Raw genomic sequence first — 13789 nt, forward strand, 5'->3', positions numbered from 1 at the left:
TCAGCGTTTTTTCTTAGCTGGCATTTTTCTCAGGTCTCAGACTGATTTTACTTTAAAAAAAAAAAATCATTTGTTTTGTGGCAAATGAGAAGACTCTCAGTGGAGTCTGTCGCAAATGAGTCTCCTACTGTAGCTGAATGGCTCCAAAAGCAAGTACTGTAGATAGCTGGGGGCTGAGGGGACGCCGAACCTGCTGAAGGCTCTTAATTGGTCTGATTATTTTTGATTAATCCAGCCTGGTACATGTAACACCAAGGGGGAGTGGGAGGGGAGAGAGGAAAGGAAATGAAATGAATAAATTGATGAAGTATGTATTTGTGCTGCATATTGGATGTGTGTTTGAGGATCTGATATTTTCTTTCTTGCTTAACTAATCCAGGGAATGGATTTCTCTGCTACTTTAATAAAGCTTTATGGGCCAAAGGTAGACTTGGGACTTGCATCTCCACCTGGCACAACAGTGGCCAGGGACAGCATCCTGGGGCAAAATGGATCCATTGCAGAGAAGCGTGTAGGAATATTTCTCGCTGCTGTTCGCACTGACCCCGTATCTTGCTTCTTAAACCGACGCCAAAGCACCTGCAGAATTCCATGCAGTCTCATTTGAGCCACACCAAACCCTATGTTACCTGTGGTTGGAGTTCAAGGCTGCCACTCGTGGTTCTAGGATATGGGTGGAGAGATGTTCATTGTGCTGGTGGAAGGGAAGTAGCTGAGGATGGGGGAAGGGAACAGCCAAGTGGCACCGAAATGGGCTGATGAAATGTCTTGACTGCTGTTATCTCCTCACTTGTTACCGTTGGCATTGGTGCGATCAGCACTTTTAGCAAGGAGCTACTGTGTGTGTGCGCGGGTGTGTATGCTCAGAATTCCTTTATCCAGGAAGCTGCAAAGGGGATCTGGATGGGTTTCAAACCCAGCATGCTATGGTCATTTTGATCCTGCGCTAACAGAGGGAGGTTTCAGAGTAGCAGCCGTGTTAGTCTGTATTCGCAAAAAGAAAAGGAGGACTTGTGGCACCTTAGAGACTAACACGTTTATTTGAGCATAAGCTTTCGTGAGCTACAGCTGGGAGGTCTGTGCATCAAGCCTAAAACTACCCCATACTCTCTTGACTTCGTTATGGACTTAACCCCAAAGAGACTCAGGACACCCCAGCAGATCAGTGCAGTATCTAGTGTCCCCCTTCCCTCAGGCCTGTGTATGCCTCCCCCTTCTACCCCTGCCCACTCGGATGGTCTATTTATAAGCAACCACAGAAACAGAAATAACCTAGGGGAACTGGTTTCTTAGAGATTTCTCTTCGCTGATGTGATACAGGGGAGTGGCTGATGGCTAAATGCAGGAGCACGTGGGCAGAGGGAAGGAAAGAGTCTTCTGTCCAAAGTGAGTCTGCATTCAAAGACAAAACCAGTAGAACAAAGAAATCCTGGACAGTTCTTTCCCTGCTCCCTCTAGCTGACAAAGGCTATTGGAGCCTATGACTGGTGTGTTGATTGCTACCATACAGTGTATTTAGCTGTACCCTGGTCCTATACATCTACAGTTGTGCTTGCTCCGTTAGCCAGAATTCTCTGAACCGGTTGTTGGAGGGGATCTGCTCGTGGGGCGCTATAAAGACTCCGCAGGTTACAGAAACCTCATGGGACAGTCCCAGTCCAAAGTGTTTTGCTGGGCTTTTGGTGACTTAAGGGAGCAAGCTGACCCAGGTTCCGCTGCCGTTCTGAGGCTGAAGACGGTGGGTGGGTGGTACACGCACAATAGCCACAAGCTAGAACAACAAAGTTCCTCCAAACAAAACTGGAAAGCGGCCAGCACCAGCGCTGGCCCAGCATCCCGCCTGTTCCTCCCAACGCTCTCGCCGTTGATAGCGTTGGACATACAGACGTGGGGATCGGGGAGCGACCCTGACGATATAACTGACTCCCTTCATCAACAGATCTTCAGTGTCTTTTCATGTTCTGTTTTCAGAGTAGCAGCCGTGTTAGTCTGTATCCGCAAAAAGAAAAGGCGGACTTGTAGCATCTTAGAGACTAACAAATTTATTTGAACATAAACTCTCGTGAGCTACAGCTCACTTCATCGGATGTTTCATGTTCTGTTAATTAGCAATCTCTCCCTAGTGTTTGGAAACCTCTGTGCCACCCTGGAATAGGTGGCAGCCGTGGAAACGCCCTCAAACCTGGTGTGGAGGGAACAGCTGTAGGAGTCAGTGGGGAGTTGTGTCCTCATGTCGTGTCCTCATGTCTTGTCCTCCTCTTTGGAGCCAGTCTCTGGCTGAGATCAAGAAGAGCCAGGACCGAGACTGCCAGTTGGCTGGTGGGTTTGGCGTCTGGTTGCCATTTTGAGACCCCTCCAACCTCCTTTCATGTAGGCCAGCCAACAGCTGCCAGTTGATGAGAACACTTTGTCCTGAGCCTGGTTTCTAGGTAGGTTTTAAATATGATGCCCATCACCGGGGTAACGGAGTGCTTTTCAGCACTGCATGGACGCCTGTAAAACAGGAAGTGCCTGCTGACTTTGAGTGCCCACCTTGGGTCTGACTTTCAGAGGGGCCTGGGCACCCACAGCTTGAGCTGAAGACCGTAGGAGCTGTGTGGGTTCAGAAGCGTTGAATTGTGTCTTGGCCGGAGCAAGGAACACGGATCGGTGGAGGCTCTTGGATTTGAAGCAGTGAGCGCGGTTTCGCTCTCTTTCAGAAGGAATGTAGATCGCTTTCATTGTTTTCTAACACTTCCTCTTTTTTTGGGGGGGCCCCGGGGAGATGAGCCAAATTCTCCCTCGTGGCCTGGTGTCGTGCCATGTCATCTGGGAAACAGCTTGTCCTTTTTTCAGCAGCAGGCGTGCTCAGCGTGGGGAGCTGAATGAACAAATGACTGCTTGGATTCCTGCCTTCCCCTTCCACCTGTCTCCTCAGTGCTGTCCTCTGTAGGGACTAAAGCTTTTCGGGGGGGGGGGGGAGGAGGAGTGCTGGATTGGAGCCACTCCCCCTGCTCTTCTGGTAACTGATTTGCAAGGCTAGGAGAGAAAGTGCCATATAACTAACCCTGACCCTTCTTAGTGGATTGGAGAGAGTCTCCCAGGTCACTGGAGCCCTGTGGATCTTGATCGATAACCTTTCCCACTATATTATTTAAAGACATGGTTTCAGCTTGATTTAGGCCTCAATTCCGGTTTTCGTAAAACCAAAGGTTTGCAAAAGCCAGTGGAAGCCCTTTTCTCCAAAGTACTTTAATACCAGTGGAAATAAGGTGGTGTGTGTGCTGAGAATCAACTATTGGCCTGTGGTGTCCATGTTCCAGACCTGGCCATGCGAGATAATGTCCGTGCTTGGGTATCTGGGAGATTGGAGCTGTCGGTAGATCGGAGAGCTAGTAGGTGAAATTGACTCCTCTGCTTTCAATCGCTAACTGGTCCCTTTTGGCATGTCAATCTGCATTAATGGTAGAAACGCATCAGAATCGTTTGGCTATTCTTCATTTTAATAACATAAGGTGTTGATTGTTAACATCCTAGGCTTGTGTTACTGTGTTTAGTCCAACCTGATGGGGTCTCTTTGAAGCATCCTTGAACTTGTGCTTTGTGGTGAAAACAGGTGACACAAATGAGAAGACATTCATATTTAACCATGTGTTGTGCAGAGGCCCCTGTCCTTGCTAAGAACTAGTATGTGGCTGGGAGCCAGGCCTCCCCTCCCCTCCCGCTGCTCCCCTCTGGGAAGGGTTATTATGGGTGTGTTAAACCTCAGTACGGTGAGCCTAGCAAGTAAGTGTGTGCGCGTCAATTGTTTTCCTGCCTCAAGGCTGGCTGGGTGAAAATTGATGGCTTTGTACTGCTCACGCTTAAGCCCCTTCTCCTTTCTTCATTGTACTTCAGTGACTGCTCTGTGCGGAAATGGGCTCGAATCTCATTGGTCAGTCTGAATGGTCATGTCACACTTTTCACATTGCCAAGTGCCATGGCAAAAGCAATGACGAATAAGCTGGTGTGTTTGTGGCTGGCGTGAACAGAAGCCTGCCAGGTGTGAGCCCTGGCAAGCAGCGGTGAGCGTTGTTTCAGGGCCGCTGCCGTCCAGAAAGCTGCAGGAAGCTGAGAGATTGGACAGTCACTAAACAGAGTTACCAAAGGAGTGTGTTAGCGGAACAGTGCGGATGCTGTCTGTGTACAATGTGCACACCCCCCTTTATTTAACTTTTGGTGTGTCGTGAATCTGCTGAAAAACCTTAAGGGAGCAGAGGTCCATGCGGTGAATCCGTGAAGGGGGTTTGCTCTTTTCCTCCTGCTAGAGGAGGGATGTTAAATAACCAGGAGGGAAGTTTTTCTAAGTGTGGGTTGGTGGAGCTAGGTGCCTGGTTACCTGGGAGGAGCATGGTGCTTGGAGGGAGTTGGGGCTACACAGGGACATTTTTGGTTTGAGAGGCAGCATGCTCTCTGCTGGGAATCATAGAATCATAGAATATCAGGGTTGGAAGGGACCCCAGAAGGTCATCTAGTCCAACCCCCTGCTCGAAGCAGGACCAATTCCCAGTTAAATCATCCCAGCCAGGGCTTTGTCAAGCCTGACCTTAAAAACCTCTAAGGAAGGAGATTCTACCACCCCCTAGGTAATGGCATGTCAACAAAATCCTTGGGAGTCTAACAAAATCCTTGGTGTTGAAGCAGAGGCAGTGTTGTCCAGTGGGCAGGGCCCCTGATTGGGCATTGAGAGACCTTGGTTCTGTTCCCAGCTCTGCCACTGAGCTATTGTGATCATTAAAGCTGGTCACCCTCTGCCTCAGTTTCCCCTTCCCCCCCACCTTTGGCCTGTCTCTTTATTGCTTTTATGTACAGCACCCAACGCATTAGGGTCCTGATCTCGATTGGGGATAATCTCATAACCTGTATTAATGTGTCGTTCTCTGTCCCGTAGGTCATGTTAGCTGCTTCTTACTGGTCCCTCCTGGCTCCTGCCATTGAATTGGCTGAAGATTCTGGGAATTTCGGGGCTTTTGCTTTCTTCCCGGTAGCTGTTGGCTTCACCCTGGGAGCAGGTTTTGTCTACTTGGCCGACCTCCTCCTCCCATTGCTGGTAAGTAGCAGTATGACTGTCTGCTGTCAGTGGCCTCGGGCTAGTCTCCCACCCACCCTGGTTGTGTCTAGGACTGTGGGCCGCTGGAAGCCCATTTCTAGCGGACCTGCACATTACCGGATGCACGAGGGGGTTACGTGTTGCTCTTGAACGCCTGCCTTTCACACGGCAGAGTAAAGTCTGGTCTCTGAGCTGGCAGTGCAGTGTATGTGGTGTCACCATCCCTAACTCATCTGCTCGTTCCCCCCTCTTGCAGATCCTCTAGGTCGGAAATAGAGGGCTGCTGTCCTAAATCGTGTGCTGTCTTAGGGGAGTGGATTACAGGCTCATAGAAATGTGGGGCTGGAAGGGACCTGGAGAAGTCACTAAGTCCACCCCCTGTGCTATGGTTGGACCAAGTAAACCTAGACCTTCCCTGGCAGGTGTTTGTCCAACCTGTTCTTAGACCCTCCAGTGACGGGGATTCCACAGCCTCCCTTGGGAAGGTTAGAAAGTTAGAAACTCCCTTATAATTGGAAGCTTTGTCCTAATATCTAACCTAGCTCGCCCTTGCTGCAGATTAAGCCCATTACTACTTGTGCTACCTTCAGTGGACATGGAGAACAATTGATCGGAGTCCTCTTTGTAGCAGCCTTTCATATATCTGAGAACAATCAGGTCCTCAGTCTCCTTTTCTCAAGACTAAACATGCCCCGTTTTTCTTACCCTTTCCTCCCAGTTGAGATTTTCTAAATCTTTCACCGTTTTTGTTGCTCTCCTCTGGACTCTCTCCAGTTCGTCCACATCTTTGCCCAGAACTGGGTGCAGTATGGCCTCACCAGCGCCCAGTAGAGCGGGACAGTTACTCCCACGTCTAACGTACAGTGCTCTGGGATGTAAGTGCAGCTGACTGCACTGGCCTTTGGCTTGGTTTAGGGTTGGGGCTTACCTCAGACTGTTCCCCACAGTATTTGGGGATCCCCATGATGGATTTTGCATGGCTTCAGGGTTTTGCTAGGAAAGCTGCCCTCAGCTTGTTGCCGAGGCACCAATCCCCGCTGTTCAAAAATCCTGAATCAACCCTCAAAAATCATGAGATTTTTAACCCTCCTCCCCCTTGCATCCTGTTTTCTGAGCCTTTTAGGGTGCACTTCAGTCACCCTTTCAAGCTTTTCTCTGCAATCATGAGGCTAGGAACTTGTTTATTTAAAAAAAAAAAAAAAGCTGATATTTTCATCTTGTAATGTGACTCCAGGAGTTGGGGCTTTAAAACACTGAATACTGGGAGATTCATGAGAGGTGGAAACGCTGCCCTTGTTAAAGCTTCCTTCAGCTGGTGCAAGTGAAAAGGATGAACTGCAGTAACCACAAGGGCCTGGAGATAGAAACATTGATTTCCTTGGATTTGCTAGCTGTCTAGAAGAGCTCTTTGAAAGGTCTAAGGTGGCTGTGTGTTTGATGAGAGTGCCAGGCAGCAAAGCATCATGAGTGCTGATGTTACTCTGTGCTTCGGCTAATGAAGTTAGGTGGATTTTTTTCTTATCCCTCCTATCAGTTTCCATTCCGGTAGAAGCCGGATACAAATCCATTTTTATTGGAGATTTAATGAAACTGCATTTCCCTGGGATTCTCTAAGTCGGTGTCTGTGCTGAATGTGGCTTTAGGCCACACACATGAAAAGTGTGGGCTCTTTCGTTTGTTTTTGTTTCTTTAACCGGCAGCGGTTTCCAAACAGTCCAGGTGAGACCTTTGTTTCAATCCTGAGATTTAATTTGCAGCGTTGCCAACACCAGTCATTCAAAAATCATGACTCAGTCTCCCAAAAAACCATGAGATTAATTTAAAAAATCAGTGTGTTTGTCTTTTTTGTTTGCTGGTGAAGGAACATTTAGGGTCAGGTTTCCAAGACTTTCTCTGCAACTACAAAGGCGAAAAACTGTAAATGGCAGCTGAGTTTGTCGTACGATCACATGACTCCAGGAGCTGCGGCTTTAAGCATAACACAAAATATTAACAACACGTCTTGGAAAATTGCAAGAATTGGTAACTCTGGTATCCAACGAATGCTTCCCCCTTTCCCCCTTTCACATTTTGGCACAACTGAAGACATGAATTTTTTTTTTTTAAATCTCTAATACAAGAGTCTGTAGTAGTAAGCTCAGTTCTAGGATGTACTGCTAATAGGGAGGAATGGTGGTCTTGTGGTTAAAGTACTGGGCTGGACTCAGGTGATCTAGGCACAATTCATCACTCTGCCACTGACTCCCTGTATGACTGTGGGCAAGTCACTTAATTTTTTTGTGCCTCGATTTCCCCATCTGTAAATTGGTGCATCTAAAAACTTGGATTGATAAACAAAACTAAAGGCTCCAGTAGTTTGGCACTCCATGAGCCCCTCTACGTTAACGTGGGAGTTCTTTAAACTTCCATTTGTTGCTTAGTTCCTCTCAGAATTTGGAAGGTGAAAGTCACCAAATTGTCGTGTGTTTCAGTGAAAGGAACATTGTCCTGTGATGTAAATAACATTGGGTTCGGCATGTCCTGGTATCACAGGCATGTAAAACAACCCACCACAAGATCCAGCTCTGTCACGCAACCAAATGAATGCAATCAGCTCGCTATTGTGGTTAAAATTGTATGAAGGTTATCACCTTCAAACACCCATTTGTTTCACTTACATTTGTTTTTAAACTTGGGCCTATCTTGCCTGTCTTGGGGTTTGCGCTAATTGTATTGCCTGTATTGGGGTTTGCGATATAAGGCCCTGAAGGGACCTTCTAATGTATTTGATCAGCTGCTGACAGCTCCCAACAGAGAAAGTAAACAGTTACACCAAGCAACCCACTTCTTTCCAATGTGTCTCATGTTTTTCTCTGCCTACTGGGAAGAAGCTTACATCGCCTGTGTCTGCAGGGTTGGGTGGGAGGAGGCGGGATACAGGACTGCATGGGAAATGGTGGGCTAGGAAAGAGATGGCAGGAGGAGTGGACAGAGGGAAGTGATCAAGTTAGAGATGTTCCCTGATTGCTGGTGGGTTAATCCACCTTGCGCTGTTGGTCTCTCACTTCCAAGCCAAGCTGTGGTCCCGCAAAAGGAAAAAATCCTTCCCCATTATTCCAGGATGATGTTTAAGAGGCTCCCCTTTCTAGAGAGGTTTTGATTTGAAACCGGTTAAAATAACATCAGGAGCTGAACTTAGTTTTGGCTTGTAGTCGATGCCTTATCATCCATGTCTACTTAATCAGAGGAGTGGGTGGGTCCTTCCACGCTCTTCCCTTGGAGTTCTTTTGGGAGGGAGTGGGAGTGTGCGTTAATATCTTAGCTTAACGAGTAGTAATCTTGCAAGGGTCTGATGACACTTGTTCCCTTGGCCTAATACTCACTCTTTGGGGATAAGAGAAGGATGTCCTATTCTCTCGGCTTCTCTTCCTCCCATTCTACCAACTGGCGGAACGGAATACCTCCAACGCAGCATAAAACAGCAGTTAGTGTGCTTTGTTGTTGTTTCTTTTTTATATTGTGGTAGTGCCTAGTAGCCCCAGTCATGGACCGTGGTGCTAGGAGCTGTACATACCCAGAACAAAAAACCAGTCCCTATCCTAAAGAGCCTGCAGTCAAAGCAATGCCCTCGTTCCACTTGTGCTAGAATAAAAAATGCCAAATGCTGGTCGTGCCCCAGGAGTTACTGGAACGGTGCATGTGAAAAGAAGGAATAAACACCCATGCTGAACTGACTGCAAAGTCCAGTGGGGCTGTGTGTGGGCTCAGAGGTCTCCCCACGTCTTTCCTTCCCAGATTGGGGCCTTCGATTGCTTTGTGGGGAGGACAGCCTGGCAAAGAGACTTGGGGGTGGTGCAGGGAATGTCATGAGAGGAACGTGGGGACTTTAACAATGTATATAACTGTAGTATTCTGATCAAAAATGTATCTTCTACCTTTTTAAACTTAATGGGCCAATGACATCTCTGAAGTAACTCCTTTGGATTTAGTGGCCTGACATGGGGATGAATTTGACTCTGTGTCTTTCCCACCTTTTGGATTAAAACCTCTCGCCAGCGGTGCTTTGGTTATTAGTGCTCAAGCACCTGTCAGGTTTAAGTTACTGTAATTTACTCCAGGCTCCTCAAATCCTTTGGTGAATCAGTTGAAGAAGAAAGGAGATTGAAGAACAAAGCAGCACACTTTCTCACTGAGGTCTCTAATGGAGAAGGGACCCAGAGGGGAATACAAAGGGATATTAACACGCACTGTCCTTGTCAAAGAAGATGATGATGGATAAGGAATTTGTGGGGTTTTTTTAGTGGACTGTTCTTTATGTAAAGAAGACTTTGCTTTGATGTGCTTGATGCTTCTCTCTAGCCGCTTTGGAGTGTAGCAACTCTTCCCCCTCCCCTCCCTTTTTTGTCGTTTTCAGGCAGCTCACAGAGGACTGGTATAGTTACTAATGATACCTAGGAAAGTGTGTGTGTTCCCCAGTGGAGCCCTGTGGGACAAACTGGCTAATGGGGCTGACCAGTTTATCATTAGGTTCTTCATAAAGGGAAGGATCTAATCCATTAGATTTTTAATTTGGAAGGTTTAAACCATCTGTTCTTTCGTTAGTTGGGCTCACTGAGGGTGAGACTCTGTTTGGGTGTGTTTCCTATTGAGTATAGGTGATAATACGCCTGGAGGTGACCTGGACAACAGGATGCTATCGGGAGCAGCTCCAAAGAATGAGCCAAGTGAGCTCAGTGTAAGCCAGGAGGAGCTATGCTGGAATTGCATGTAGGGATCTCGACATTTCAAAATGACCACTGGGTGGAACTTGGCAAGCATGTCTCCATCTGCTGCTGTGTGTCAATGCAGGTGGGCGCGTGCCCAGTTAAACAAGGGCATGTTCTAGTTTATGTTTTGCTGGTTCTGAGCAAATAATGTCTGTTTTTATACTTCCCTTCCACCGGCTTTGGTGACACTTAAACAGGCCATCAGATGGTCTGTCAGCCCTGCCTGCTCAGATCTCTCTGTTGACGGGAAGGGGGCAAAGCGGAATGAGTCGCTTCTTTCTCTCACCCCTTTTTCAGTTACGTTTCCTTGGTTTTTCTTTTCCCTTCCCCCCCCTTTCTTCTCTGCTCTTTGCTCCCATCTTAACTCTCAATAGCTCAAGGCCCATAAACAACTGATACAGGAACCCTACGACATTCTAAGACTAGCTTCTTTAGCATAAGCGCCATTTTAGATAATGGCCACTTCGGCATTCTTTTAACAAGAGGCATGGGGTGGCAACATGCATGTTGTTTCAGTGTTCGGTGCCTCAGTTTCCCCAGCTGTTAACTGAAGGGATTACCACTCGCCTCCCAAGGTAAGGTAAGCCCTCAGACCTTGTGAGGTGGACGGCACCGTTTGGGCCATTTTTCAAGTTGGCTACCCCAGTGGTATTTACGTTCCTATTCAGGCATTTGGAAAACCTGTGCTATGTTTTTTCTTTAAAGGAGTTGGGCATCAGAAGCTGCTATGGAAATCTGGGAGCTCTGGGTGACGAAAATCAAGCAGTTTTTATTTAGCTGACTAAAGTTAGGCACCTAGATTTGTAAACTTAGCAACGCAGCGGCCAATAATGTACAGATATGGCTGCTAACGTACGATGGCCGAAGACGCAGAAGCCCAGGCTTGTGTAGAAGAGCAGTAAGTTTGGGTCTCGACTGAACTCCTTTCTTGTTGGCACTCTGAACTCTCTGCTTCTGCAAGGGAAAAAGCTTGGATGAGTTTCTCCCTTTCTGCCACCAACTTCCACGCCCCGTGCTTTGGTAAGTACCATAACGGGGGTTCCGAGAGCATTATTCTTGTTTTAGGGGGTTTCTGCACGATGAGCGAGGGGTGTGATTCCCAGCTCACATAGAAGTACTCGTGCTAGCTCTTATCGAGCTACTGCAAGTGTAAACAGTAGTGTCACACGGGCATCAGCAGTGCAAGCATGGCTAAGCTGCGCTGATTCCAAACCTCCCGAACCCCGTGGGTATGTAATTGGTACCAATGCTACTGTTGCTATGCCCATCAAGCTAGCATGAGTATGTCTGCTTGCGCTAGGAATTATTCCCCTCGCTCGCAGGATAGTGTAATATAGAGGGAAGAAATGAGAGAACCCTTTCCCCAGGGCTGTTCTAATTCTCCATCATATGGAACCAGAAATAGTGTCAAGACGTGGGTTTATTATTGGGACTAGGAAGGAGATCAGGAAACATGAGCCTTCTCCCTTGCATCTGGTACTCTATTGCACACCATCCATGCAGGGACTCTTGCTCTAATGCGCTTGGATTTTTTTTTTTTAGCAAAGGCTGCCAGTACTTGACGGACAGTGCAGTGTGTGTTAACATTCTGCCTGCGAGGAGGAGATTTATCTAGCTCAGAGCTTCTTTCTTGTTTTTTTTTTTTTTCAAAACGCTTGTGTTTAGCGTAGCAATCAGAAGAAAACCCCTCTCTTTCCCTTCTCCGGCTCCCCTTAAGAGCATCGGTTGGGTTGCGGAGACAAAACCACTGCGTGGTGGAAATGGGCATTTGTCTGAAATGTTTGTCAATCCTTGCATCTGCAAAGGGCGGAGGAGGGGGAATATTAAAGCTGTTTGCTGATGTTGTTTGAATAGCTGCCAAATTGCTCCCTCTCCTGATTTGAAAAAGGTGTAAAAAAAGAGACAGTATTGTTGAGTGGATAGGGTACTGACCTGGTCTCAAGACCTGGGTTCTGTTCCCAACTCTGCTGGCTGACCCTGGGCATGTCACCTTTCCCTGACAGTTTTTCTTCCCGACCCTTTGTCTGTCCTGCCTGTGTAGATTTAGTAAGCCGTTTGGGGAAGGGCTGCCTCTTAATATGAATTTATGCAGTACTTTGCAGAGTGGGTCCCTGATTTTAGCTGGGACTTCTAGGCTCTGCTGCAAAACAAATATTTGTGTTCTGGCTGAATGGACCTTCCCCATATTCGCTCTTTTGCTTTTTTACCTGAATGGACAAGACGTTCCTCCCACCAGCCGTGCAGGTGGCTCAAGCAGTTTCAGATTCAAGGAGGTGGGTGTTACCTCTGCCCAAGTAGCAAAAGTGCAAACGTTTGAGGACAATGTCTCTGCCTGCAGCAAATGTTCTGGACTAGTGCATCTGGCAGGCTGTAATAGACAGACAGACGCAAGCTGCTTTAGGCAGTACTGCAGTGGTTTGTAATTATACATAAATATCTAACAACCGTGAATTAGTGATGTTTTGTTGTTCGAGCGTAACACGATTGGAGGTAACAAAACAATGAGTGACTGCTGCAGTTGTCCAGATTCTGATCTGGGTGTGACTGACAGCAAAATCTGGCTCTGTGAGAGTTGTATTTAAACAACCTATTGATCACGTGCAATCCTGACTTCTCAAAATTGCTCTTTCCACTGTAAATCTAACCACCGTTCTCGAGTTTAAGGGCATGTCTTCACTGGCAACATTAAAGCCCGGCCACGGCAGCTTTTTAACATGGCCTGTGTATTCGCTGCAGCGCTCTCTCCCAGCATTCTAAAAATCCTCCTCCACGAGGGGAGTAGCTCCCAACGCTGGTGCCCTGTCCACAGTGGCACCTTGCAGCGCTCAGGGGGGTGTTTTTTCACACCCCTGAGTGAGAAAGTTACAGCACTGTACAGTGCCAGTGTAGACAAGCTCTTAGTTGGGCTTTTTGTCCTTGTTCTCTGGGAACAATCGGTACAGATTGGGACTCAAACCCAGGCCGCCTGCCATGGTGGTGCTGGATGTAGTCACAGGGCCGCCACGCCAGCGGGCTGACTTAGGGTTGCACAAAACTGAACAGTCTTGCCCTCCGCCCCCCTTTCCCCGAGGCGCCTCTGTCGCTCCGTCTCCCGCACCCTCACCTATTTTCACTGGGCTGGGGAAGGGGGTTGGGATGCAGGGAGCAGGTTATGGGCTCCGGCTGGGCAGTGCTTACCTCACGCGGCTCCCAGTCGGCAGCGCAGCAGGGCTAAGGCAGGCTCCCTGCCTGCCCTGGCTCCGCGCTGCTCCCGGAAGCGGCTGCTATGTTCGGCCCCTAGGTGGAGGCGTGCTGGCTGTGCCCAGAGGCGCCTCCCCTGCAGCTCCCATTGGCTGCAGTTCCTGGCCAATGGGAGCTGCCGAGGCGGCGCTTGGGATGGGGGCAGCGCGTGGAGCTTCCCTGATTGCACTTGCGCCTAGGGGCCGCAGGGACATGCTGGTCGCTTCCGGGAGCTGTGTGGAGTCAGGGCAAGCAGGGAGCCTGCCTTAGCCCTGCTGCGCTGCCAACCAGACTTCTAACAGCCCGGCCGGCGGGACTGGCCAGAGCCGTCTAGGTCCCTTTTTGACTGGGCATTCCGGTTGAAAACTGGGCCCCTGGCAACCCTAGGCTGACTGTTTCCCAAGTTGTGCCTTAAAGGGGAACATTAATAGATTTTAAAGCCAGAAGGGACCATTCTGATTCTTTCGCTTGAGCCCCTGCAAAATGCAGCCATTGAGGAACTTCTACAGAACTTCTGTTTGAAGTAAAGTAGATCTTTTAGCTTGACATCCGGTCCTGATTTTGAAGACTCCAAGAGAGGAAGCTTCTAGCACATCCCTAGATAGATTGTTCCAGTGGCTAACACCCGAATAGTTTCTACCTTTTTTCTAGTTTGAATTTCTCCAGCTCTTGGATCACATTACGCCTTTTTGTGCTAGATTAAAGAACTGCTCATGACCAGAAATCTCTTCCCCATGTAGGCCGTGATCAAATCCCC

At 48.2% G+C, this 13789-nt stretch overlaps 1 protein-coding gene across 3 annotated transcripts in view; it reads left to right on the plus strand.

Moving 5' to 3' along the window:
* Positions 1–13789, plus strand: part of SLC39A11 (solute carrier family 39 member 11) — a 268095-nt gene that overhangs the window by 20476 nt on the left and 233830 nt on the right. For all 3 annotated transcript variants that reach the window (XM_084648003.1, XM_084648005.1, XM_084648004.1), the window contains exon 4: positions 4910–5068. In XM_084648003.1, coding sequence (XP_084504129.1) covers positions 4910–5068 — 159 coding nt within the window. The remainder of the gene's footprint in view (positions 1–4909; positions 5069–13789) is intronic.

This window comes from Lepidochelys olivacea (assembly GCF_965140295.1).
Source record: "Lepidochelys olivacea isolate rLepOli2 genome assembly, chromosome: 14".
Classification (NCBI taxonomy): Eukaryota; Metazoa; Chordata; order Testudines; family Cheloniidae; genus Lepidochelys; species Lepidochelys olivacea.